At 35.2% G+C, this 27,489-nt stretch overlaps 1 protein-coding gene across 1 annotated transcript; it reads right to left on the reverse strand.

Moving 5' to 3' along the window:
- Positions 1-27,489, reverse strand: TRIP11 (thyroid hormone receptor interactor 11). Its single transcript, XM_057370609.1, has 20 exons — positions 27,061-27,489; positions 24,614-24,690; positions 23,548-23,658; positions 22,206-22,481; positions 21,304-21,372; positions 20,451-20,616; positions 18,297-18,659; positions 17,558-17,598; positions 16,428-16,631; positions 12,391-15,420; positions 12,057-12,197; positions 11,669-11,862; positions 10,046-10,209; positions 9,616-9,719; positions 9,281-9,380; positions 7,233-7,314; positions 6,322-6,436; positions 5,651-5,773; positions 4,233-4,380; positions 1-2,869 (listed from the first exon to the last, which is right to left on the reverse strand). The coding sequence occupies exons 1-20, from the start codon at positions 27,197-27,199 to the stop codon at positions 2,661-2,663; spliced, it is 5,856 nt and encodes a 1,951-aa protein (XP_057226592.1). The 5' UTR covers positions 27,200-27,489; the 3' UTR covers positions 1-2,660.

A 27,489-nucleotide genomic window follows, 5' to 3' on the forward strand; every position in this document is an offset into this window, starting at 1 on the left:
GTTTGTAAAATCAATTTATTACTAGAATTCTGTTACCTTACTGCTAAAGAGAACTGACAACTTGTTAGACCAAAATTAGAAGGACCAGATACCTTTCTTTCCTTGCACAAGCAACAGAAAACAATTACATTAAATGAAAGAAKGAAAATTTTCTACTACACCTTGTTCATAAATTCCAGATTTTTTTCCTCATGGTGCTGTGTGAAAGATCCACACAATTAACAAAACAGACTACATGAGTCACATATGTACATGTGGGAAACTGGTAAGGCAACTATATATGGAACAATTATCAAGAACAAAGTAAACACAGAAGAAAAATCAGAGGAAAAATACATCTACTAATCATTCAATGAAAACAAAGCTTGAATATTTGTAATGGTCTRTGAAACATTCAAAGGAAGAAAGAAACAAAGTAATGAAGTTGTTCTGCACTTTTCTACACAGTACTGCCTGGAATACAAACAGAGCCCAGCTGATTTCTAACAAAGCATCAAACCCCACCAAAGTACCTGTGGAATGAACCTTAGAACAGAAACCTCTAAACCATGAGGACTTTCTCCATAGTTCAACAGACCTCACCTTCCAGGACTTAAGGACTGAAGCCTTTTATATCTCTGCTGTGGAAGATTTTCTTCTCCCTCAAGGAGYTTGAGGAATTTAAGTTCTTCAGTACCATTGTTTGGTATTAGATTTCCCAAACTCATAGCTTACATAAATTGAACTGATTTATAGCATGTAGAGTAAGTGGTCTTACTACATTTTCTTTACTGGCATTTAGAAAGCTTCCTGAAAGATAAATGTCTACATATTCTCTGCAGTTAAAGAAGAAAAAAAATGCACCACAAAAGGTAAAACTGCTCAGTTAGTAACTTCTGAGAATACTGAGCAGCATGACTCCATTTGTACTTTACAACATGTAAATCACATAATTTTTAAAAACAAAACATTTCCTTCTGCTTTGGCTCACCAAAAGGCAATTTTATTGCGAAGCAGCTATATATCATTAAACAGACAGGACTACAAGACCAAGAGAGATTGCACAGAAACCATCTGATTTCATTTTTCTTTATAATTGCTATAGAAAAAAAGGGTAGCTGTTCCAGTCCAGTTTAAATGAAGAAGTACATTTGAAGTACCTAATTACAATATTCTCAGCTGAGGTAATTTGAGATTCTCATTACATTTATTACATAATGCAGAATTTACTTTGGTAAATAGGTGGTTGCTGTTTTTCCAGAAATCAAACTGCCAAACTGTCCATAATGGGGTAAAAAAATTTAAAATCAAAATCCAATATGGTAGGTCAATGCAGGTTCAAATTTGCTAAGTCTTCCATGAAACATTAATATACTGGAGGAAAAGGGCTTCAAACAGATCTTAAAGCAAGTACAGCAATTAAAAAAAAACCTTTACTAGGTTTCAAGGCAACAAAAGAAATTCACYATTTGACCTCTATATAAATAAATGCAAAGATTTCTTGCATTATTTTGGTTGATTCTGTACAAGTTTCAGTAATTACTTTTATTTAAATATAACTCTTACAATTTCATCCAGGATCTTAATGAAAATGAAGAAGGTTGAAAGTTCTAATATAGAACTTGCACAACAGTTATCTTAACACTGACTTAACAAGTAGAGGCATATAAAAAGATTTAGAAATTACACATTTTAAACTGAAGATGTTTTATCTCAGATTCACTATGAGGATGACTCTTAYCCTTTACTATGCAACTTCATTCTTCACCAGCCAAACAAAGTGTATAAGTTATTACAGCAAAATTTACAGAATAATTGACTTTGGCCTTGGTTTTACAAAGACCTATTTACATATTTGAGATAAGCAAGCATCTTCCTCCCTTTTAATTCTATATGTCTTCAAGTCTATATGTCTCCTTTAAGTCTGCATTTGGATCTACAAAATCTTGTAAGATAAAAAGTCTCTCAAATATACACCTTGGACCATAAGAACACAGTGTCTTTATACATGTGAATATATAGTTGCTAAATTACCCCCTCTTCACATAGATATCTCTAGCTTCACTTCCACAGTTAACTCCTCGGTGCTGATGTGTTTGCTGAAAGCAGCTATTAGGTCTGGGGGCTATATCAAATAACTGTACAAAGAGATTAATATGCCTCAAATTGCCCCCAAATGCAATGAAACTTGCAAATAAGAGACACATGTCCAAAAGTACATTAAGTATTAATTGGACGTGTTTTATGCATTTTTTTTTGGTTCTGGTTCTTGAAGGTCCACTGCCAATAGCTGATCATTTTAACAGAAAAGCGTATCTCAACACCAGAGTTAATGCTGTCTATGCATTCTGAAACAACCCTATATACTTAAACCTTAGGTATACCTAAGGTTTAAAAATCCTTTTATTTGTCTTGTGACAATCTAGCAACAGATAAATCTTTTACTCAGTTAAATATTTAACCCACACCCAAAATGAATGCCTGCTATACAGAGGGCAGTTATTCATATCACCATTGGAATTTCCAAAGCACTGATAAGTTTGTAAGTACAAGTAAAGCAAGGTACAATTGCAATCAAATACATGACTTTTTACAGAAGGCCTCATCGTGGTATATTATATACAGCATAGTGTTCTCATTTTCCTTAAAGTGCTTCCATCATCATATTGATACAAGATCATCTATTGTTTTAGGAGGTCCTTTAATACAGCACCAGCACTGGCATCAGGGGACACTGGCAGTGGTGTAAAAGTAGGCAATGCATCAGAAATAGGTTTCATAAGCAGATGTCCAGAGCTATTAGGTGGTGTTATGAGAGGTACTGCTGCAGATCGAGGTGCTAAAAATGGATTTGCATCTGGTCTTCTACCCACTCCTGAGACTGCAGAATCTGGAATATAAAAAAAAAAACAAACAAAAAAATCTAAACCAACAATGAAAACAATGTTAAAAAGCATTCCTAAAGCCAATTTTATAGCACTTCTTCACAGAGAYGTTCTAAAATTGCCTAATGTGTAAGTCCTTTAAAATCTCCTTGCCATGGAGTGTAGACACCCTCAAAGACTTTTACTATCTCTGACTTCTCTCATAGAACAATGGAATCATTTAGGTTGGAAAAGACTGTTAAAACCGAGGCCAACTCTTAACCCAGCATTGCCAAGTGCACCACCAAAATTCTGTAACAGCTCAAGTTACCCCAAAAACATGCACATCTGATAGGCAACATGAACACTCACTGCATTTTCCTTCACCTTTGCAATGCCAGATATGMAGTATCTGTCATGCTGACTCCAGCACTGTGCAGAGGTGTTAGGGCCCTGGCACATGCACTGCAATGCAGAGCACAGGCAGGTTTCCCACCACATGGCACAGCTTCCCCAGAGTCAGCCCCAAGAATATGCTCAAAAATAAACAGCACATTGAAACATCCAATACTTTAGTGAATTGAAAGAGGGTTTTTTAGCACCTCTCTCTCTGTAGATACATATGATATGTAGGGGTTTGGTGCTTGGTTTTTTGGTTTGGTTTTCTTTATTGAGTTTACAGCTAGGTTTCAATCAAAACAAGCTTCTGAAAGAAAGCAGGCCTGTATGAAAGTGAAGTCTTAAATGCATGTAAAAAAATAAGAACAAACTGTACCAGTTAAACTGAAGATTTGAATCTTAAATTACTTAAGACAAAAGTACATTAATKGAACATTTATAATATAAGCCTAACTGTTCTGTGCTTTAGAAAAATCAAAGTCAATGTTCTTGCACATTTTACAGAAATTTTGTAAAGGCATATACTTAACTGATTTTATTTTGGTACTCTCTAAGCAACCAGATTCACACACCAGAGAGACACTGCAAAGTTGTATTACTTGCATTCTTCACTCACTTCAACACAAGCTGATCAACAGGGATGCTGAAAATCAGGATGGGCTCATTGCTACACCATTTGATGTTGTCTGCACAGCATCTGTCTGGCTCTAACAGGTGCTGTTAATTCCTTTCCATATCAAAGGAAATTTGGTCCCTCTAATCTTCTGTACTGACAGTTTAGAAATTGAGGTATAGATGCAGTGGAAAGGAGAGATGACAGAAAAATTGAAAAAACAAATAAAAGGAGAAAGTAGGAAATAGTTGGGGTAGAAGAAATCAAATTCAAAATTCACAAGTCAGGAAGCACAGAATCGTTAAAATGCCCTTGAAAATTTTGCTTTTAGTTATTTATGTTCTGTGTAAAGGCGCAAATGTTTCTTCAAATATTACCTTGCATTTGACTGTTGGATGGAGTACTGCTAGTTTTACTAGCTCCTGCTGCTCCTAAAGGTTTCATAYCATGAACAGAAAGCTTGGGTGGGGGAAGGCTTGGGGATGATTCAGTTTCAAGGAATTTCACGAACAGTTCTGAAAAAGACTATAAAAGGCTACTAGTTACTAKATTTCATTGATGCTCTGGTGAAAAGCACTAAGACAAAAATCCATATATACATAAACCAAAAAGCTGTCAACAGYCTGCAATCAATTTTGTACTTGCACTTAGTACTAAGCAGTCCTTAGTGAGTGACAATCAGATTTATTTTCAAAATACACTCTTTGTTGTTGTCTCACTAAAAGGCATTTATGTGAAACTGATAAAGTCTAAAGATAACACACACACACTTCTACCACAATTCCATTACTGATTTAAGCCAGTTGTTTCAAGAATCCCATGCTACTTCTGACATCAGAGTATTTCCTTTGTCTTTGCTCAACCAATCTTTCCTCCAGAAACACAAAAAACCCAATCTTTTCTCTTAAAGCCCATGCATGCCTTATTTCACAGAGAATCTCAAATAAAGGAAGCATGGAATGATTGAGGTGTCAATAGCATCACAATATAAAATGTGGCTTTGTAAAGCCTTTACTATTCACACAAAACCACTGATTTTTCTCTTTTAAATCTACAGTTAATCAGAACACAGTCCTTTAGTGGCCTATGTGCTTCCATTATTTGAAGGAGAAAAAAACCTAATCCCTACACTTCAAGATGATTTACAGGAATCCATTCTCATAATTTCTAGCTCAACTGAGCAAAATACCATAGTCAATCTAAAAACCCCAATCCCTCAGTATTTGGTCCTTGAGTACATTATTTACTGGCCTGCAAAATGGAAAGTTCCACATATAAACTGCTCCCATAGATCATGCTATGACATCTGTTCCTTTATAGTATTTGAAAACTTAAAATACCAATTTTATATGCTGAAAATAAGAGGCACTAGCTGCAGCAGCTGAAAAAGCTTTTCAATTTAAATTTAAAGGACACATGGGAACACAGTCATCAAAATACAATGTCATGGTCTTCTATACAGTTGAATATTGTGGAATTCCCCACTCTCACATATATTTAACTTTCAGCACTTGTTGACTTGAGTCCATACTGTAAGACAAGAGTGATGCCAGCAACCAGTGGAACAATAATTGTCTTCTGTATTAGCCCCAGACTTAGTATCTAATTTTCAATGTCTACATTTTTCCTTAGTGCAGAAAAATCTTTTRCCAAAGCAGTTGCACAAAACAATTAACACAAGATACAACAGCATCAGTAAATGAAGCTCAATATACTGATGAACCAATCATGAACATTAATAAGCAACTTCCCCATTTTTCCACTCAAACAAAGAGAACGAATGATTCATTCTTACACTATTAAAAATGTTCTGATGAGTTGGTCTCAAAGGTGTATTAGGAACACTTTTTGACCCAGCTCCTCCACCAAGCCAACCAGTCACCCATCTTGTAACTCCTCTTTGCTCTTCAGATAATAACTAGAGAAAAATTTAAAGAAAACAAAGTTAGGAAACAAAAAAAATAAAGCAGCAGATAAAAGAACATGAAAAAATATAATGAACTGYGCTGTAACAATGTGGCACTGTTAGAGATAAATAAAAATTTTGCTTATTATCAAAACCATATTTTCTGCCTCCCAAAGACTGGCAGTCTAAAAACTTGGCTCTTTATTTAAAATTGTAAGCCTCACAATTCTTCACAATAACTACTGGTACACACGAAACAGGCTTACTTTTCTGTAAGTGATATATTACAGCTACTACACACAACAGCATAGAGTTAAATCCTTTCCTTTCTGCATTAGCATCCCTCAGCAAAATGAGATTTACTCCATTAAAACGTTATTAAAGATTAAGATCAGTATGTCTCACATAAAAAAAAAGTGAAGATGGAAGAAGAAAAAACATACCTTCCCCACAAGATGTGCAGGGATGGTCACATTTAATTTAGCGCAAGTCATTTTATTTTCAGGTAAGGATACTGGGGAAAAAAAAAAAAGGAAGCCTAGTTTTCTGCAAAGTATTACCTGATCAAGTTCTTCCTTTTTTACTCCCAAGATACTTCCCATTAATCTTAACACTTCAAGACGTTTATTTTTTGGAGTATGGAAATGTCCAATAAAGAGATTTCTCATCAGGAGCCTGCAGAACAAAGAAAGCTACTTACACAAGCTGCTATTGTGTAATTGCTGATAYCATAATATTGATGCATTTATTTCTCATACTCTTGCCTAATTTTCAGTAATTCTAATAAACAAATCTAATACAAATAACTAAAAAAGGACCTCACTGATTTTCTCCTTCTATAAGTTATCACATTTCTTCACATAGTAAGTGTGAATTTGGACAGTATTAGCAATATTGTAGGCAATAAGGTGAAACTGAACGTACATGTGTGAATTTTGCTGTATGTACTACAGTGAGGGAAAATGTTTGTTCTAAGATTGTGATACTGGAGAGCATTTAAGCAGATAGCTCTGTGTAAATCCAAATCAAGATGTAAGGAAGGGGAGAGGGGATCCCATTTGTCTATCCCTGTTTCAGTTCTGTTGGGTAGAGAAGAAAAAAGGGGACCAAGGAAGAGGTCATCCAGATGATGCAGATATGCTTAAGGGCTTCCTGTTCACACCTTGAACATTATAAAATATGTTCATTAAGAACTCTATCTCCATTTCCAGAGCTCATGCTATAGAAGCACATTTCTAYTTAAGAAATACACCAGTAATCCAGACACATATCTGCCAGTTTACTAATCAAAATGGCTATTTAAAACCACCCAGCAACAGAAAAATGACAAAATAATTAGTGTAACTACAAGACAACATACAGAAATACAGTGCTGTGCTGTGCTACTCTTGCAACTRTGAGTGCTACATCTGTACACTGAGATGAATAAGATCCAAAAAAATTTAGACCAAATCATTCATTAAAGACTTACTTGTCTACTTTTCCTTCTGTGCTGTTCATAAGGTTCATTAGTTTATTTTGTGCATCTTCTAACATTTCTCTTCTGATCTCACCTACAAATGTAATGTCACAGCAAAATAAACAGAAATCAAAAGTTTGAAACATTGTTACAAAATTTATCAATAATACACACTTTCATAAATATTGCTATGGTTTTTAAATAAAAAACARACCCATAAAATCTATGTTTTAATCTTTTTTATTAAAAGATGTCAACTAAGTTAGTCTTCACAAACAAGAGAATAAAGAAAGTTAAACTACTAACACCACAAAAAGATACATAAGCAGTATTTGAAAACAAATTTCAATTAAATCTTACACTGTTGCTATTTCTCTACAAAGTAAGAGAATGATGAATCACTTTTTCAATCTTTATTCACTTCATTTATTACCACATGACCAATTTAAAAACAAAAGTATTAATAATTTAAATKAAATTCAAAGTATTAATAATTTAAATGAAGAAAGATTTTATATCAAAGAGGATCAACTTTGCAGGACCACTACTTTATCAACTTTGCAGGACCATGCAACTTCATTATTAAACTTAATTTTTAAACAGAACATTTCCTTCTAAAATAGAATCTTACAGCTGAAAAGGATTTAAAAATGTACTTTGGGTGTATGAAAAGACTAAATAACAAAAAAGAGCCAAAATTCAGCACGGACTCCTGTAAACCAGACATTTACAGTCTCCAATAATTTGTTAACYATTTATGGCAATTCAGAAAACTGCATCTGGTACATCTTATATTTTTCCATTAAAATCACTTCTCCTGCCAAAAAAATCCATAAAGAAATCCTTCAAAAGATTTGGCTAACAAAACTGTGTCTGGGAATGTATTTGGCCAATTTTCAATAAAACATTATATGTTTTCTTGTATAAATAGAGACTAATAAATGGTATTTTTTTCTGYAAAAACCATGATTTACTCTACAACAACATGTAAGTGCTGTGTCCTTTATGCAACAATTCCATTTCAATTCTTTTATCAAGTAAATTGCTTGCCAATACAACCCTGCTTGATAATGAGATTTAGTTTTCTATCCAAGTTCAAATGCCTCCTATTTTCTTATGCAAGGGTTTGCTATCAAAATTAAATGGGAAGTTCTTCATTACTGTCTAAGAGAGCAGCATCTGTCTATGCCAAACCTAATTTCAATCCAGGGTGTTTGTTAACTTTTGCTGTGAATGTCTGTAGTGAGCCAGAGATACACAGATAAGTCAATTAAAAAAACAAATCAGTAGTTGTACATTATGTAACAACTTGAAATTTAATTTAGCTTGTAAAATTAATATCTGAACTCAGGGAATGCTCCTATGATCCCACCTGGATGCCAAATTGCCATTAGAGAGAACTAAGTCTAAGTAAGCACAAATTCAGATATGTAGCAAAGAAGTAGTAATTCTTTTGYAGAGTTCCTGCTGGAATGTTGAAGATTTTCAAATGACATTTCACAACACACATACTTACATAAGTAAGTATGCTTCAAGAAAACATCACTTATTTCAAGAGTAAGACTAATTATCATTTACGAAGAAATATAAATAATTAGTTGCCTATGTTCAAAGCATGAGTTACCACTGCATATAGCAGAGATGGCAGTCAATCTGTGCAGGAGTTTCTGCCTCTACATCACTAACCAACTACACACCCTTTATCTCGATCCCACTGCATTCCTATGTCTATGTCAAATATGCTAGCTACTTTGGAAAATCAGTATTTCACCTTTTAAAAAAGACATTAACAGAGCTACATCAAGTGCCCTAGTATTTACAGGAAAAAAAACCCCAAAAACAAACAACTTCTACAGGACTTTCTTTTGAGAAAGATCATTCCTAACAGAAAGTAAAACTTACTTTTTTGTATATGTTTTATAAACCAGGAATCTGCAGAATGTGGTACAGAATTAATCTTTTTCTCATAGGATATTAATTTTGGTGAGTTTCTAGGAACAGTACATTGTCTCCTCAGCTGCTTGAAATATTTTAAGCAGAAATGAAAAAAATGTAGTTACCTTCTTTCTTAAGATCTTCAATCTGCTCCTCTTTGATGTCAAGCTGCTCAGTAAGCCTGGATGCTGCATCCAGGGCAGCATTTGCCTCTTCTAAACTCTCCTAAATAGAGAGTAGGAAATGGACAAAAAAGAAGCAAGGGAGATCACCATCACAATCATGCTAATACAACACACATCAGACATAACAGATAAAGAGACTTCAATCACTTATTCTTTCAAATAACTGGATTGTAAACATCCTCAGAAAATGGAGGGTCAGCGGAAGAATGCTATTTTGCTTGCTGTCAAGAATTAGAATGCAGTTTCACTAGGTTCAATTTCATTATTTAGCCCACCTGTAGTGATACAACTTTTTCTTCTAGGTTTTCTGCTTTCTTCTTCCATTCTGCACTCTGTTTTTGGTGTCTCTCCAGTTCTGCTGAATACATAGCTTTTTCTTCTAAAGGATCGAAAACAAGAGACAAAACAAAACAACCTTAATTTACAACATGTAACTCTTCCCGGGAAATGCAACTGCAAAATTTCAGCATYATCATATCTGTTCTTCATAAGGTAGAGGTGGAATTCAAATTTCATAAATGTGACATTCATCAACAGTTTTCACAGAATTGTTTTTTAAAAGTTTTTTAATAAACAACAGATTCCAAAATTCAGGCTATCAAAAAAGAAACCAGATAATTGATATTTCAAAAGCACCAAAATATGATAACTATCCCAGCTGAAAAATACTTGTTGCAATCTTTGCTATTTCTTGACAAACCTTACCCTGTTGGAACTGCTCTAGTACCATCTGCAGGTTGGCCAGAGACAGTGCATACTGCTTCACTTGGTCCTGGGACATGGTCAGCTGCATCACAGTTTCATCTCTCTGCTTTGTAACCAGGTTTAACTGCTCTTGCAAAGATTCGACTTGCAGACTAGCCTGATGACTTAATGAAAACAGCATACATTACTTAGGATGCCAATAACAAAAGTTACCACAGAGAAAATTGAATCTCAGAAAAAAATACCTTACCACAAATTTTTCAGCTCAACTTCTAAAAATTAACCATTTTTTCCCCTAATTCCTCTTTCATAACAAACAAACAAAACCAACCTAAAAAGATATTATAAAGAAAWCTGGGGAAAAAAAAAATTGACAATCAAAAAAAAATCCCAACTAATTTCTTTTGTTTGAAATACATTAGAAAAACTCCTAGCTTCTGTTCACTATCATAACAGCACCTTTACAAAAAAAAAAAAAAACCTATCTTGCTAATTGTCTGCTTCAATTCCTATGAACCAATAGACCTTTCTAAGAGTTTTTATTTTTAAGCCCAGTCTCCAAAAACTCAGTATACCTTGCTACATACTAAYAATTCAACGCTGCATTTAATTTTGCATTATGCAAAAATATTATGCACCTGATTTACTCCTATGCCATTCTCTTTAAAGAGTGAAGATCATACTGCCTGGGAAACGGGTAGTATTTCCTGAAAGGTATTAGAAAAGTTTGATGTAGAATTAAGAAGCATTCTGATTTCACAAAATCTTCTCCCAACACTTACACTTTCTCCAGTATGTTTCACAACAAATTCTGCTCAACCTGGAAATCTCCTGAGAAAGTTAAGAGCAAAATCCATCTTTGGTGTTTAAAATACCCCAAAACCCAAGACTGCAGCTACATACATACTTTTAAATTAAAATACTTCTTTATTTGGATAACTGTAATAACATGAGAAAAAGAATTATACTGCATGAAGCAACCAAAATTTGTTAAAATAAGGTACTAAAGAAGTAAAAACAAGCATGGAGGAATTCSAATAATTGGGCTTTCATTATTCTGGCTGAAAAAACTATTTATGGCACATAAATAAAATCCCCCACAACTGGTTCCCAGATTCTGTTAGTCTCCCAGATTCTGCTACCCATGAGAAATTTAATGCATCTTGCTCTATGTTTACACTATGAAGAAGGATGTTCTCAGCAGAGTATACTTTTCATGGTATCAGGGACGATGTCTCAAAAGCACTTCACAAAGCATAATAGTCACATCTGTGATTGAAGTGTATAAAATAAGACTCAAACTGAATGAAGCCTTGACTTCAAAGTAAATTAAGACACTCTTGATTTAACAGACAATTAAATTGATGGGTTAAGGATTTTTTTTTCTAGCTCTAAACACTGCTCACTATGTAAGGTTTCAACAATCCTTACAAAAAGTTGTTACAAACAGGAGAAATACATTAAATTCTCAACAGCAGCCAAATACATTTCAATCACCCTCTTGATTCAGAGTAAGAAAAGTACACGTATTTTAGTTTTTTCAAGTGTGTAGTATGTTACAGGATGCCAATTCAATAGAGCCATCAGCACCAGTTTAGTTAACTGTGATATTTAAAAGACTACCTGGCATTCTCCACTGCAGTAGATGAAGATGCAAGTTTTTCTTCCAAAATCAAAACCTTTTTTCTTAGCTTGACCTCTCTATCCTCAGCAGCTAAAGCTTCTTTTGTGTAGGAGTCTTCCATTTCTAGAAGGTGATTCCGCAACCTCTCCAGTTCCTGATTTAGGCGCTGCTCCTTCTCATGCAAATGCTGTACCTGTTTAGAACATACCTTAAGTTGCTTGGACTACTCACTTCTCACAAAAAAAAATTCAAGCAAAAGTAACACGTGCCCATTGAAGCACATTGCAAGTGTATTATTTTAAGAAGTGATTCCTACTAAAATAGTAAAAAATTATTATAGATGCTTTTTTTTGTTATTTCTTGCAACTGTAAATTGCTTGGTGGTACCTCACTCTGCAGGGCACTGCTCTCCATTTGCTTCTGTTTGAGTGCTACCATGACTTGGTCTCTCTCTTGCTGAAAAGTAACAGCCTTTTCCTGCATTGATTTAACTTCATTTAAAAGCTGATTCAATTCTCCCGTCTTGCCCTGTTGAAGATACAAACATTTCAAACATGACCAACAGTTTTGCCAGACACACAGTCCTTGCTGTAAATGTAAATATACTACTGATCTAACAAGGAAAAGGCAGAAGAGCTATGGCCTTGCATCACAGAAAAATATTCAGGAAGTGTATTATTCTGTCTAGTTTTAAGACAGTCATAAGTATGAACGTACATACCTGTTCTTTGTCTTTCAAGAGCTTCTCAAAAGCAAGAGCTTTTTCTTTCATAGAGTGAGACTCAAACTCCTTCTCTTTCAGCATCATTGAAAATTGCATATTAGTCTCCTGAAGTGCACGGAATTCTGTTTCTTTTTCCCTGCACCTTGCAACTATATTTTCATTGTCTTCTTTCAGTTTTCKAATATCCATTTCTAAAATTAAATTTCTTTCTTTTAGATTAGTCACAGCTTGCTTCAAAAGCTCATTTTCATTTTCTTTGTTACTAAGATTTTCACTCACAGAAAGTAACTGATCACTTTTAGATTTAATTAATATATCTTTTTCCCTAAGCGATTTCTGCAACATATCATGTTTTTCTCTGATCTGCCGCATCTCTGATTCAGTCCCTTCTTGACTCTTTCTTTCAATCTCTGATGCTGTAGCAACAGAATCAGATAATCGCTGATTGTTTTCCTGAAGAGTCCTAATGGTTGAATCTTTTTCTTTTAACTTTTTTTTCAGTTGTTCCAACTCATTTTGAAGGAGTTTACACTCATCACTGAGTGCTTCAGGAGGACTGGATTGAACACCTGAATGCTGTGAAATGGTGGAAGCTGTTGCCACAGATGGTGTTACCAAATCCAATTTACTCAGGAGAAGATCCTTAGTGTTATAAAGCTGTCCTATGCTGTGTTGAACTTCTGCTAATTCCTGACTAAAACTTTTCAGCTTTTTCTCATTCTGCTCATAACTCTGAATCAAGCCATTATAATCTACCTGCAGCTTTGAAGTACTATCGCTTTCCACTGAAATTTGTGCTTGCAGCTTGTGTAACTCTTCTTGGAGGTGAGCTGACTCATGCTGCATGTTTTGAACCGTGGTTATTACTTGTTGTTTCCACTCTTCCATCTTCTTTACTTGCTGTTTTAGTTTATCACGTTCTTGCAGAAGTTCCTCAAACTGGTTACTGTTCACACCTCCTGCCCCACTATCAGCACCTGTACTGGATGTCTGCAAGACAGTCAATAAGGTTTGGCATTTTTGACTTAGTGCATCTATTTCAATATCTTTTTCTCGAATGATACGGGATAAATTCTGAATAGTTTCTCTAGACATGTCTTGACTGCTGTTTTCAGATCTATTAGATAACTTCTGGTTCTCCTCTTGTAACCTCACCAAAGCTGCTTCTTTAGCAGCGACCATGTCCATGATATTACGATACTCCGTTTTTAATTGGCTGTTTTCCCTTGTCTTTTCACTTAGAACTGCTAGTACTTGTTCTCTTTCCATAACATAAGCTTGCAGCTGCTGCTGAAGGGAAAGAAAATCCTGTCTGTGGGGAGCTGAGGAAACTCTTGCATTGAGAGCTTGTATTTGTAAATCCTTCTCTTGAATGATACGAGTAAGTTTACCTACTTCATCCTTAGACAACTGATCAATTTGCTGACTTAAAGAAACATTCTTTTCATTTAAGAGCTTAATCTCCATCTCCCTTTCTTTTATACCTTTCACCAGTCTTTCAATTTCAGCTTTAGATAAATCATGTTTTTCATTTCCATTTTCTCCATTAAGAGTCTGAACTTTGGCTTCCTGAAAAAGGTCAGAAGAATCAGTCTGAATAATCTGTCTCTCTTTGTGCAACTGAGTTTTAATTTGTTCAATTGTTTTCTGCAAATTTTTTATTTCCTCATCTTTCTCTAGAAAGAGTCTTTCATGTGTGACATTCATTTGCTCACACTGAAATTTGGACTCGTCTATTTCCTTTCGATGCTCCTGCAGTGACTGCTGAAGTTTCACTGTTGTTTGATTCTGATCTTCTATTGTTTTTTTGTGAACTTCTATTTCTTCTTCAAGATTATTCTTTATCACTTTCAACTGTGTTACCTCACTTTCAAGTTCAATAATAATATCTAAAGTTTTAGGCTCAACCACAGGTGTAGATCTACTTTGCTGATCCTTAAGGCGTTCAATTTCTTCTTTCAAATGATTATTTTCTTCCTTCATGACTGCAAGACTTCTGTCCTTTTCCTCCAAGTTCTGTTTTAAGACATCCTGCTTTTTTGAAACTTTCATATATTCCTCAAGTTCCTGCTTCACCTGTAAGGCTTGATTTTTGTATTTTTCAATAAATACCTCTTTCTCTTTTATGAGATCTGTCAACTGCTTTTGTCCTCCTAAGGTAGTGGYCAACATCTCTTTTGTTTCTTGATGATCAGTTTCCATCTGCTCAATGCTTCTTTGAAGTTCAGCAATCTTAAAGTCCTTCTCTTGATGGAGCTTAACMAGGCGCTCATGTTCCAGCTGCAATGCAGTGGTATCCATACTACGGGCGTTTGATAACTCCTCAATAGTTTGCTTATACTTCTGTGCTTGTTCCAAAAGCCTCTTCTCTGTCTCACTCAATTCATCCTCTAACTGCCTTTTTTCCATTTTCAAAGCCTCCACAGCAGTGTCTTTTTCCAAATAAACTTTCTTTTTCTCAGAAAGGGCATCACTTAACTCCTGTTTTAGTTCTTCAATGGCTGCTATCAGCTTTTCATTTTCTGTTCTGAGATTAGACAGAGACTTCTGTAAATCTTCATTTAGTTGTTTATTTTCTGAAACATCATTCTGTAGTTTGGCAATCTCTACTTCTCTTTCTTTTAGAATAGTATCCTGACAAGTGTTGTTAGATTCCTCATTACTTTTTTCTGTTAATTTGCTCAAGGATACAYGAAGTTCCTCCTCTCTTTCCTTTAGTCTCTGCTGCAACTCTCCAATTTCTTTTTTACTATGCAAATTACATTCCTGGGCTTTCCTTAATTGTTCCTGAAGATCTTTAATATTATCTTGTAGCTGCTGCTTAATTACATGCAAATCATTAAGGGCATATGAACATTGGCTTAGTTTTTCTTTCTGACTCTCTAACTCTTTAATAGTTTTCACCTTCTCAATTTCTAATTCTGATACTTTCTTTCTTTCACAATCGATGTCAAGTTTCAGCTGTTTGATGATACTATCAGTTTCTGTGTGTTGCTTTGACAGCTGCTCTTTCAGTGTAATCATATGCTGGAAATGAACACAAACCAGAATTCATTAGGACAGGAGAACCAGCTGAACTATGCATTTCATTCACTTTTATCCTCTAAACAATAAACAAAATTCAGAGGAAAAAAACGTTTGTTAGTTTCCAACATAAATTAGCAAATAGTATCAACTAGTCAATGCTAAATTAAATTAAATTAAAACCAAATATCAATTAGGGACAAATTACATTTCACTACAAAAAAAAGAACACCTTCTCCACTAAAAGGACATTGACTACCTAAAGCAGTAAATAAAAAGAGATCTACTTAAAAAAAAGAACTGTCAAAATTTGTCAAGACAGTTAGAATGCAGCAAACATGCATTGCTTAAAAAAAGAGCAACACTACATTTAAATTATCTGTATATTCTATTTCAACTTCTTGTTTCAACTTGTTTGGATTAATTTCACAGATGATTCACTGGAAAATCAATATTGAAAACACATGGCTTGCAACTCTTAAGTTTACAAGTCAAATATACTGGAACTGTGACAAAAAGGAATAATTTAATTCTGATTATATATAATTGGTGACTTTTTTACACTGCAAATACTCATATTATAAAGACCTTGCAATAAAGTAACTTAAATATTCAATATAATTAAAAATTGTAAAAGGAAAAAAATTTCAAAACATCATTGTAATGCATAATCATAAGATAAATCAGAATATTACCARGATAAAATTAATCAGAAATGTTGCAATGAAAAATGAGGGACTATTTAACTGGACTTTGTAAAGTAACATAATTTATGGATAGCTCACACACCATATAATTTCTTTGTCTATAACAAGTGGGTTTTATTCAGAATTTCGTATTGAGATGACAGATACGGAGAAATAGAAGYCCCAGTTTTCTTTTTAAGCCTCAGGAGATAACTTATATTTCCCTGCTATCAATGGTAAAGATGAACTTGAAAGACAAACACACACACATAGAATTCTAAAAATTTACTTAGTAGTTCAATAATTAGTTGCAGTATTTATTACCTGAGTAGCTTCTTGATTCTGCTTGTCTAGCTCTTCCAACTCTGCTATTAATGTTTCTCTTTCAGCAACACTTTCATCTAATTCATGTTCTTTCCTTTCCAAATCTTGTCTTAACTGATTTATTTCTGAATTCTGATCCTCTGTATTCGAAGAAAGAATATTCTTATGTTTATGTTGTGCACTTGTCAGTTCCTTCTCAAGTCCCTCAAAATAAAAAAAAAAGTAAATATCAGACTTTATCTTGCTAAAATTATGTTAGAATCTCCAAACCCACATAAATATTACTCCAGTTAAAAATTTCTTTATTGTGAAGTATTTGTCTCTACCATTCATATACATACATTCATTTCCTCATCACTTGGTTTAGCAGTGCAGTTCATAAACTTCTGCACAAAAAGCCATGGTATGGTAAGAAGTTATATCCACCACTGAAGTATGGATTGACAGCTTGGATAAACTATTATAACTGCMAGAGCCACCCTACATACAGCAGGCTGCATGGTGAGACACGACGTTTTATTCAAGAGCATCTAAATAACATCATTATGAAAAATTCTATGTGAACCCTTGAATGCATGCAAAACACAGAAAATTGTGCTGAAAAATATTACTGGATACAAAGGAAAATAAACCAAATCTCTCAAGTCTCAGAGTTTATAAGGGACCAAGTCAACCATCCCAAAATATAAAGGTGTGTTTCACAGAAACTCTTATGTTCCACTGCTTCACTTAATCAGTAAGAGGGAATGTGGTATTATTACGAGTATTACGTAGAAGAGAAATATTTTACAACTGATAAGCGCCAAAACTGAAACATGCAAAAGCATTTTACAGAATGTAAGTACTTATTTAATAAGTATGTTATAGCTTTCTAGGTAACAGTGAGATAGGTGGAACTTGAATGGTTTTCCTTAACAGAATACACTGTGGAGTTTCACAAGTTAAAATGTATTATTTCTATGAATTCCATGTGCAATTATAGAATTAAACTACAATTATTTCCTTTTACATTACAAAGTTATTTATGTAGAAATGTGAATGCTCAAAAAAACCCACTACCGAAACGTGTGTTTTCCATCAGCTACTATATTATGAACTCTAATGTTGCTTTAACTTAGAAAATGCTTTACCTGATTTAAAGTGGAAAGCCTTGCTATTTCATTTTCTGCTTCTATGAAGGAAAATGAAATAAAATAGGTTATTTTACTAGTTCGTAACAAATACAAGTTGTTGTTAAACAACAATAAAACAAAATCATTCTCCCACCTTGCCCAAATAGAACTCTGCTGCTCAGAAGAGAACAGTTTCACAGCATTTTGTGATGACAAGCATCAGGGCCATAAAAGATTCAAACATACCATCAGTCATTACCACAAAGTAGAGCATTACTTTCACAACTGATACCAGATTAGGAAGATTTTAGTACTATAGTTTATCAGTTATGCAATATTAAAATCTTTTTTACCTACAGATATATTTCTTAAACAGGTATGCTAGTGTTTCCTTAAGGAGAAGGTATTAGCAACCAAGTACCTTTACACACACAAAAATGTATGTTTGAATTTAAACAAGCAATTTCTTTAGAAGCTTACTTACTTTTAAAGAAAAAAACCCGCACCAAACAGTTGGCAGACATGATTACTTACCTAATCAGAAACCCCTATGATAATCACACTAGTCCTAACAATATTCTCTTTTCTGCTTCAACTTACTTCAATGGACAATGCTTTTGTAAAACAGCAATACTTAAAAGGTATGTATTCTTGTATTCAGTTTCAAATTAATAAAATAAATCTTACGTTTTAAAAGTGAAAACCTGTGAAAATATATTAAAAAATTTAAAAACTGATGAAGTCATAATCTTAGTACCTAACAATGCTTGCTGTAGTCTGACAACATCTTGTGGTAGTGATTCCTTTGATGGGAGCTGCTTTTGTTCTTTCAGGAGAACATCTTGCTGTGCCATGGATTTTTGAAGCACACTGAAGTCAGATTTCAGCTTTTCATAATCTTGCGCTATTTGGATTTTTTCTAGCTTTGCAGATTCTTGCTCTTTCAGGAGATTTTTATTTTCTGCTTTGGCAGAAGACAATTTGTGATTTAATATTYTTATTTCATCCTCTAGGTCCTTTACAACCTGTAACTCTTCCAATTTTTCTCCTTCTAGACTCTGAGCTCTCTTTTCCTGTTCAGTAATTTTAGAGCCATCCATGGCATCAGTGCTCACACCATCTGAAAGGCAAAAGAGACAAAACCATCACTCTGTAACTTTTACTTCTCTTCTTTCACATCTTCTCCTGACAGAGGGAAATAGCCTAAAACAAAGACATGGTCATCATCAACAAAAAGCCTAGTTAAATAGGTTTAACATTTAAAGCTGTGCTACAYGTGTTACTGTTTTGAAAAGTAGCTTTTGGATTGCTTTCACATGCCCAGCTCAAAATAATTTTAAAAGGCACTGCAAGACGTGTTTTTTTTACAAAATGTATATTCTACTTGATCCCCATCTCTCTTGGTGAGATAACAATATAATTCATCAAGCTCTGGAATCTCTCAATTTTTAAAAAATAATTACCGAATCCCATTTAATTCAGATTGGTGTAAAATCWATTCATAATTTAATTAATTACATTTCAAAGGTTTGCCAAATGGTTGTTACAGGGAAAAACTTGCTAAATATTGCACAAGGATTTTCAACTGAAGAAAAACATTTTTCAGAATTAGTGTTTTTACAGATCCATTATGCTATCATAGCATAATGACATTCATATTTCTGTACAATCTTCTGTAATTTCCAGGTAAATTAGAGAGTACAAATAGCCATCATCAGAAGAGTCCAGAAAAAAAAAAGTTAAATAAAAACATTCTACTTGTGAATTCACTTCCGTGTCAGCTCAAATACTTGCCTCTGCCCTAGTMCCTGTTATGCTATCAGAATGAACAAAATAAAAATATAAAATACTGTAGTTCTTCAGAAGCCACTAACAGTATTTGTTTTGCAGATAACTGGAAATGCAAAAGATAAGGGACTTCTGCCTTCAACTTCCTTAAATTAGTCCTGCTGGTGAACAATCTTCAAGTAAACAAAAATACTGCATCTTAACAGGCATCGGATTTTAAGAAACAAATTCCCTACCAGTACTACCCTAGAAGTTAAGAGAAGCAGTGAAAATACATCCCTTCTTTCCAAGAAGGGAATGGATCTCTTGTTCCAAAAGGAGAGAATACTCTTTAGAAGTCCAAATTTTACCAGGTAAATAGACGTTTACATATTTGTGCAAAGAACCCACAGAGGAAACCTAACTGACATGACTATTTTAAGGGAATATGAAATACTTACATGGCAACAAAAAGTTCCTTGTAGGAACTACKAAGCTTCTACATTGCAGTAATGCCACACACTAAGGTGTGGTCCTTATGGYAATCATAGAATCATAGCATGGTTTGGGTTGGAAGGGACTTTAACATCATCTAGTTTCAACATCTGCATCATGGGCAGGGATGCCACCCACTTGATCAGGTTATTCAGGGKCCTATCCAACCTGGTCATGAACATCTCCAGAAATGGGGCATCCACAACCTCTCTGAGCAATCTGTTCCAGTGTCTCACTGACCAATCTTTGAACTTTTGTCAAGTAACCCAACTGGCACATAGCACTTCTCACAAAGAAGTTGTGCTGTTGTTTTCTTATCTTCAATTTGGTAAGTCTCATCCACACCTATATTCAGCGTAAGTTAAAAAAACCAACCCAGAAAGTGTAAAATTCAGAGCACAATTGGTAGGTATAGAAAATGTCCCTCCAGACTGATACATGTCACAGATGAAATGTTATCATTTCAGTGTTCCAGACAACCAGAAAAAATAAAAGATATAAGAAATGTCTTAAATATGAAGTTGAACTGAAATTGAMACTGAAATTCTAAACATCGTATATTTGAGATCTAATGTACTGCTACATGCATATTCAAYGCTTTAACCAAAATTCACTCCCCATAAAATAGAAAGCACATGGWAACACAGACCTTGCTGTAACCGACTCTCAAGTTCTTCAATTCGCTCTTCATATTCACGCAGTTCTTCTCGGTGTCGGCGACTTATCTCTACCAACTTCTGTCTGTGTGCATCCTGCAACACTGACAGCTCATGCTGATGCTCATCTATTTCTTGACTTAAATTCTGTTTGAGCTCCTAAAATATAACATTAGAGAAACAAAATGGCAAAATACAGTACAGCATCTTCTTTTGAAAGAAATAATACAATATAAAAGAAAGAAGTTTTCTCTAGGCTAATTAATGGATTTATTAAAGGATTTCTCATAGAAGAAGCCAAGTTTCCTGACTTTTGTTGATTTGGATTTTTTAAACATGTTGAAAGAAATTACTTTTAAAAATGTTTACACAAATAGTATGTTCTACACAACAGCAAAAATTAAACCAATGTAAAGCAATTACAAGTCTTACACATAAAGTGGATACATTAAGACGCATTTTCAGTAACTTTCTAGGATGGTGTGTAAAATTGGTATTTTGTATCTTCAACAAAAAAGGCAAGATGTTTCTGAGAAGGAAGAAATTATCCTGTGTATCTAAAATAGTCTCATAAATCACAACAACTTCACAAAGTGATCCCACCTATAAGTAGTAATGTAATGGTTTCAACATAAGATACTGTAATTATCAAATTACACAAATACACTTTCTCAGAKTAACTGTTTTTAAACACTGTAGTGCTGACTGAAATGTTGCTGTGCTACTACATGCCCCTGTGCATTTTTAAGAATGTTGTAATAGTGACAGTTAAAATATTTACAAGACATGTGACCACATGCAAAACCATGATGAGTAAAGCACAAGAAGATTAGTTTGTCATCTTACCTTAACAACATTTTGTAGTTTGCATATTTCACTTTGTTCAGCATCATTAGTGCCTTGCACTTTGGAAGACTGAAAAAAACCCAAACCACATAGCCATATGAAAACTGTGATAAATACATTTATTTTTGATGTAAGTGCTTCCTCTATTTATACTCAAAAGTCAAAAACAACAAAGCTAACATGAAGCAAAATTAAAATTCATTGTWATTTTGATTAAAAAATTAATGGAAATCGAATTAATTTTTAATTTTCCATGGATTTTTATTATTACATTACTACATAAAGAGGTAAAAGTTTGGAGTGGGGTGTCATTGCYCCTAGTAACACCACAGGGTTGCACAGTTTTGAGTATTTTCAAATGGGAAAAGCATACCTCTGAAGTCAGGCTGTATCTTGAAAAATGGTAACTCACATCAGCAGCAGCTTGAAAGATTATACTCTTTCTTGTGTCAACAGACTATGAATTATAACTGACATATCAAGGACCGAGAGAAGAGCATGTATAAAAAGTATGCAAGTATACAACTATTACTTTGAGCAGTACTGTACTTACTATCAGTGAAAACTGGTTTCATAGTCAGGAGGAAGGGAAGTATTTTTTTGAAAGGCTGAACAAAAATGAAACCCTGAAGTAGCATTCTAGGTGAATGTTCATGAAACTCTTTACCTAACTTGACAAATCATGCACAAAAGGATCACAACAAAAAATTGGAAGTTAGTCACTGCATGTATCCTTAGTCACGTGATAGCAAGAGAGGTTTCAGCTTTTCCATCAAAACCTGTTGCTTCTAGAAATTTTTCAGCCTGAACTTTCAAAAGATTCACTCATAAGCCACAAAATGAAATGAAAACAATAATTTAGAGGGGAGAGGGAAGGGCAGGATAGAAGAGATACCACTCACCACTGCAATCTGCTTCCAGTGGTCAACCTCAGATTCSAGCCTGGAAACTTCATTGGACAATCTGTTTATTTCTTGTTGTGACCAGATTACATCTCCAAAATCCATGTCATCTCCTTCAAAACCCGAGGAATGTCTGACMTCAGGAACATAGGAGGCCGATGCAGTGGCTGCTGGCAAAACACCAGCTCCCAACTGAGCAGTCTGGGCAGCTGTCTGTACTTTCTGCAGCTGTTCCTGTAGTGCATTCTGTCTGGCTTTTAGATGGCTGATTTCCACCTGAATATACAAAATAAAATGCATTGTTTGAATAAGAAGAATGTAAAAATACACTCTACACTTTGTGGCCTTATGAAATGTGAACCAAAGAACTCCCCCCTTCAGCAAAAATAACTGGTAACTTCCACTAAAAAAAGAAAAAACTGCAAACATTCTCATAATGGAGAAAAACACCCTTAGCTCGAGTGTTATAAAGTACTTTACACAAAGACACAGGGTTTTTTTAGCAGCCAAGGTACACAAGCACTATTGCAATATCCAGTCAAACAGGTTATACAAAAATATTAAACATAAAGAGGGTATTCAGATTTGAACATTAAACAATATATGATGCTTTTCTAGTTACTTTTATTACATTTTATTTCTTTTATGCTTAACAACTCTATGTATTCAAAATTTACTTATTTACAATAAAGTGAAATGAAACRCATGTAATTTTCTTGTAACAACTCTGCTATTACAAGGATTTTACACATCGCAAAGTTCTGCTTCCTCTAGTTCCCACATGAATTTGTGAATAAAGCAGAAGTTAAATTCCCTTCTGTGAAACTCTCAGCATGCTGGCAACTTTCTTCAATGAGGTTTATGAAATCTCATGTTATACAATAGGCTATAAAGCTGGTGCTTCCATCACAAAAGGATGCTTCAAAAATTTTGAAAGCTAGCTCTGTTCTCTTTAACCATATATGTTAAGATAATCAATGACACCTAGACAAAATAGTTGCTTCAAATGAGATTTGTTCCTGTTGCCTTCCCTAAAAGTAACTGAATCAGAAATACAAAGCAGTTGAGTGTCTTTTCTCACAGGRATCCCAGAAACAACAGAAATTCTGACACCTGCATGACATTCCCAGTGTTTTCTCTTGTCTCACCTATCTCCTGGCAGCCTGGCTTACACTTCATGATTCAATGAAATACATCTTAGTCTACATCATCAAACCAAGAAACCATAGCTGTGACCAGTATTTCCACTGGAAGAGAACAGACACTCTAAYAAAGGAATTAAAGGGCACAACAGGTAAGTTTATTGGGCATATTTACTGAGAAATTTTACTCTGTATCCTACCTCTTTCTGTTGAAGCTGATTGCGGTACTCGATAGATAACTGCTTTATTTGCAGTTCTGCTGCTTCATGTTTTTCTTCTAAGTCACTACAGACTTTTTTCAGTCTATCATTCTAGTAAAAATGAGAAATGAATGTTGGTAAACTCAGAACAGTTCTTAAAGAATCAGAGAAGTACAAGGCTACCGAACAGCAAAGAAGTTAAACTGAATATATTTCTCATGTTATTTCATTCAAACACACAGTGACAGCAATGTCCAAATGTGGCCTCAAAATAATGGTCATACCCAAGCCTTCCGTTTTTATATGGCACGGACGTCACTTTCAGAAAAACGTTTATGATGACCAGAGGTAAATGCCAAGAATTCTAAAACTCAGGGCTAAATCACAGTTTAACAAGATCCACAGGTATAACGTAAGAACAGCCACAAAGCACAAATTACAGCTAATATCCGGTGATCTCTCTCTGACCCTAGCCAACAGCAGATGGCAAGAAACAAGGAAGAGCACAAGCAGGAACAGTTATGATCCCCAAAATAGTATCTTAACTTCACAATGCTCTGGAGTGCTAAAGACAAACATCAAAGTTATTTGTTTAGAGACATAAAGTCACAAGACCAACAAGTCTTTTGTAAGAGTACACAAAATCACTTTCCATGAGGGCACATAAGATTTGTAAGCAGTTTTGGAAGTGCATGAGCAGCCACAGCTATGTCAAAATGACTATACAGTAGGACAACACAGAGAGAGARCTGCACCAAGCAAAACACTCACTCTTTTCAGAGCCAAACCTACTGSTGCAGTCCAAGTCCACAGGATGGCACCAACAGTCACAGGCTGCAGCAAGAGATGAAAACTTGCACCACATGGATACATCAATAAACAAATGTGCCTCCCTAACTGTGATGGCACTGTCACAAAACCAAAGTCACATTGTAACACCACTGTTACTCTTGTTTCTGGATTTACTCAGGGACAAGCAACTTCAGGGACAAGCAATATTTCAACTTTATACAGAACAAATGCTATGCATTGCTTTTAATTAAAATAGTGCTCCAAAATTTCTTACTTCAAACTTTTGTGCTGCATTAATACTTTCTACTTCTCTGAGTCTAGAATTGGACACATGGAGTTCTGTTGCTGCATCTGAAAGAAAGTGAAAATTTTCATTTTAATTACAATCCTTTTAATCTGTTAAGACCAGTTATTAATACAGATCTTACTTCAGACAGTGTTAATGTTCATCAAAAGCTGTTTTTATCAGAGCACTGTAAGAATTATTTTTCAGACTGTCTTTCTGAACCTGTTTTATTTCACTCATATTGAGACTTTAAGTCAAACCAAAACCCTAACAGATTAGTATGGATTTAAGAATAAAAGTAAGGGAGGTAAAAAAGTTTTACTTGACTATTTCATGTTCCTGAATCCATTTCTCATTTCAGACTAGCTCCTGACCTGACAGTTGTGTGTTTCTCTGTAATGCCATGTAAAGTTTCAAAACTAGTATTGATTCCATTAAATACAAGTAACAGTGATTAAATTTTCAGGATAAAAAACAAACCACCCACACCCAAAAAAACATCAACCCTTTAAGATTCACTATCTCTTAAAAAGGTGATATACCTATTATCCCAGTTTATCCAATAGAAAAAGCACACAATTCCAGATACATTTCCTTTAATGATCAATCTTCCTCAAATTGGCTCTATTTACTTGTCCTATGTCCCACCTTTACYGGACAGAAACAGCCCATTTCCTTTTATCAATGAGAAATTATCCTGAATTGACTATAAAGCAGCCTTGACAATATTTCAAAACTTGAAATAGGTACAATTTCCAAGTAAATACTATATCTCATAATTTCCTATATGCTGTTTAAAACTGAGAGAACTAAAGCACTGCAGAGCCAACAATTTACACATGAAAACTGTGAAATGGAAGGTGTGCAAGTCCATATTTCACAAAAATATCTTCAGTTCTGATAGCAGTCAAAACAGTGAATACAAGGGATTATATTAAAAACTAGGAAACTTTTGCCAATTAGGAAATTTWAAAAAACCAAACTGTAAGGAAGTACTTGAAAAGTGATGTTTAGGCCACACAGGTCTTTACAGAAGAGCACTTGGATGTCACTATATTTTTTACATCAAGTCTAGTAGCCCATACAAATATACTACTCTGAAACTGTTAGGAAACTGAAGCTGTTCACAGCAGTATCTAGCAGTGAAGTACGCCTGGAAGTAACTCTGAACATCAGTACATCTCTCTTGCACAAACATGTGAGTTGAAATCACAATTTCTCTTTTAAAAAAGAAAAATAAGCACCCTAGATGACTGCACAGCTCAGGAGTATAAAATAACTTTACAAAYGAAACAATAGGGGTTTTAAAATYTGAAACAATTTTAAGCAAGTCTTTCAGAGAAGTGAAAAAAAAATTACTTCACAGTTGTCAGAATTATTCTCTTCTCAGCATTTTACTAAAAGGGCCATCCATATRATACTCATTGTATCAGCTTGCCAACGTTTATACAACATATGTTTCTATAATATTCTTTCACAATGTTTCATAGATGAGAAATTGTAAACAAAGTAGAATTGCTTAATTTCACATTTAAGGTGACTCTTCAGAAGTCTTAGCTGCGCTTTGTGGTTGCTATTCTTAACAATGTTTTAACAAACTTAAAACACTTTATAGTCACAAGATGGTGAACAATACTAGGAATGTTAGCCGATTGATACTTAGTACCACTTTATACAACTGCTTAATAAAGTTTTTCAAAAAATTTGTAACAAAACGCCATTAATAAAAATATGAAGAAAATATAATACACTAGAATAKATTTACTATTGGTTTTTAAAATATCTTACTCTGATGTCTCTGTTTTTTTGTTATAACTTTCTGTTTTAAAGATAAATCGTTCTAGCCTCTAATCCTTATAAAGCAAGGGCCATGTTCTCCTACTTGACTGTAGGGGAATTGCAGAACTCGACAGGTTTCTCTGGGCCCAACTGAAATATAAACAAAAACACGACAAACATTGAACCTTGCCTGTGTGACACGTCAGACTTAGATCACACTAGTGGCAAAACAATCTCTGTACTACAACTCCGCAATTTTATGAAACCAATGTAAAAGCAGCTAATTAACCGAGGATTCAGATAAACCAAATAAACAAAAAGGAAAAGAAAAAGAGTGTTGAGTGCTGTCATTACGGAACATAACACTTCAAAAAATTCAGAAACTTCCGAGTAGTAAGCCTAAAATAGGTCCACCCTTGCTATTCGAGCCTGGGAATATATTTGTATATTATCCAGATCCTGTGATCACAGGAACGGAATAAAAACAAAAACAAAGGCAGCAAAGCCAGCAGAATTCGCGAAAGGCACGAAGCCGCGATCAGCGCCCTCCCGGCCGGTGCGCGCAGCGCAGGCCCCGCCGCTGCGGGTCTGGAGGGGACCGACGTCCGCAGGAAGAGCTCCCCCGTGGAACCAGGCCCGTCCCGAGCCCCCCTTACCGCCCACTTCCTCCGCGCCTTCCAGAAGGATGTCCTTGGTGAAGCTGGAGATCTGCCCGGTGAGCGAGGACAGACTGTCGCCCACCTGCCCTAGGGACTGGCCCAGCCCCGAGCCCAGCCCGCCCAGCCACGACGCCATCGCGGCTCGGAGGRCTCCAGGCCTCGCTCGGCCCCGCCGGGGGGCCCCTGCAGCCGGTTCCCGGAGGCCAAGGGGCCGTCTCCGCCTCCCTTCTCTTCGCTACAGCGAGTCGCGGCTCCTGCTGCGGGCTCAGCACAGCGGGCTTAGCGACTCCTCGGCCAKCGCCGCGCGCATCCTCCCGGCTCAGCTGTTCCTCCTGCCTTGTCTTGTCCCGTCCCGGCTCAGCGACTCCTCCCGGCGGCCCCGGCAGCTGCCACCTCAACGGCCGCCATGACACTCCTCCCAAACAC

This window comes from Malurus melanocephalus, unplaced genomic scaffold (assembly GCF_030028575.1).
Source record: "Malurus melanocephalus ecotype Western Australia unplaced genomic scaffold, MMel_1.1 scaffold_129, whole genome shotgun sequence".
NCBI lineage: Eukaryota > Metazoa > Chordata > Aves > Passeriformes > Maluridae > Malurus > Malurus melanocephalus.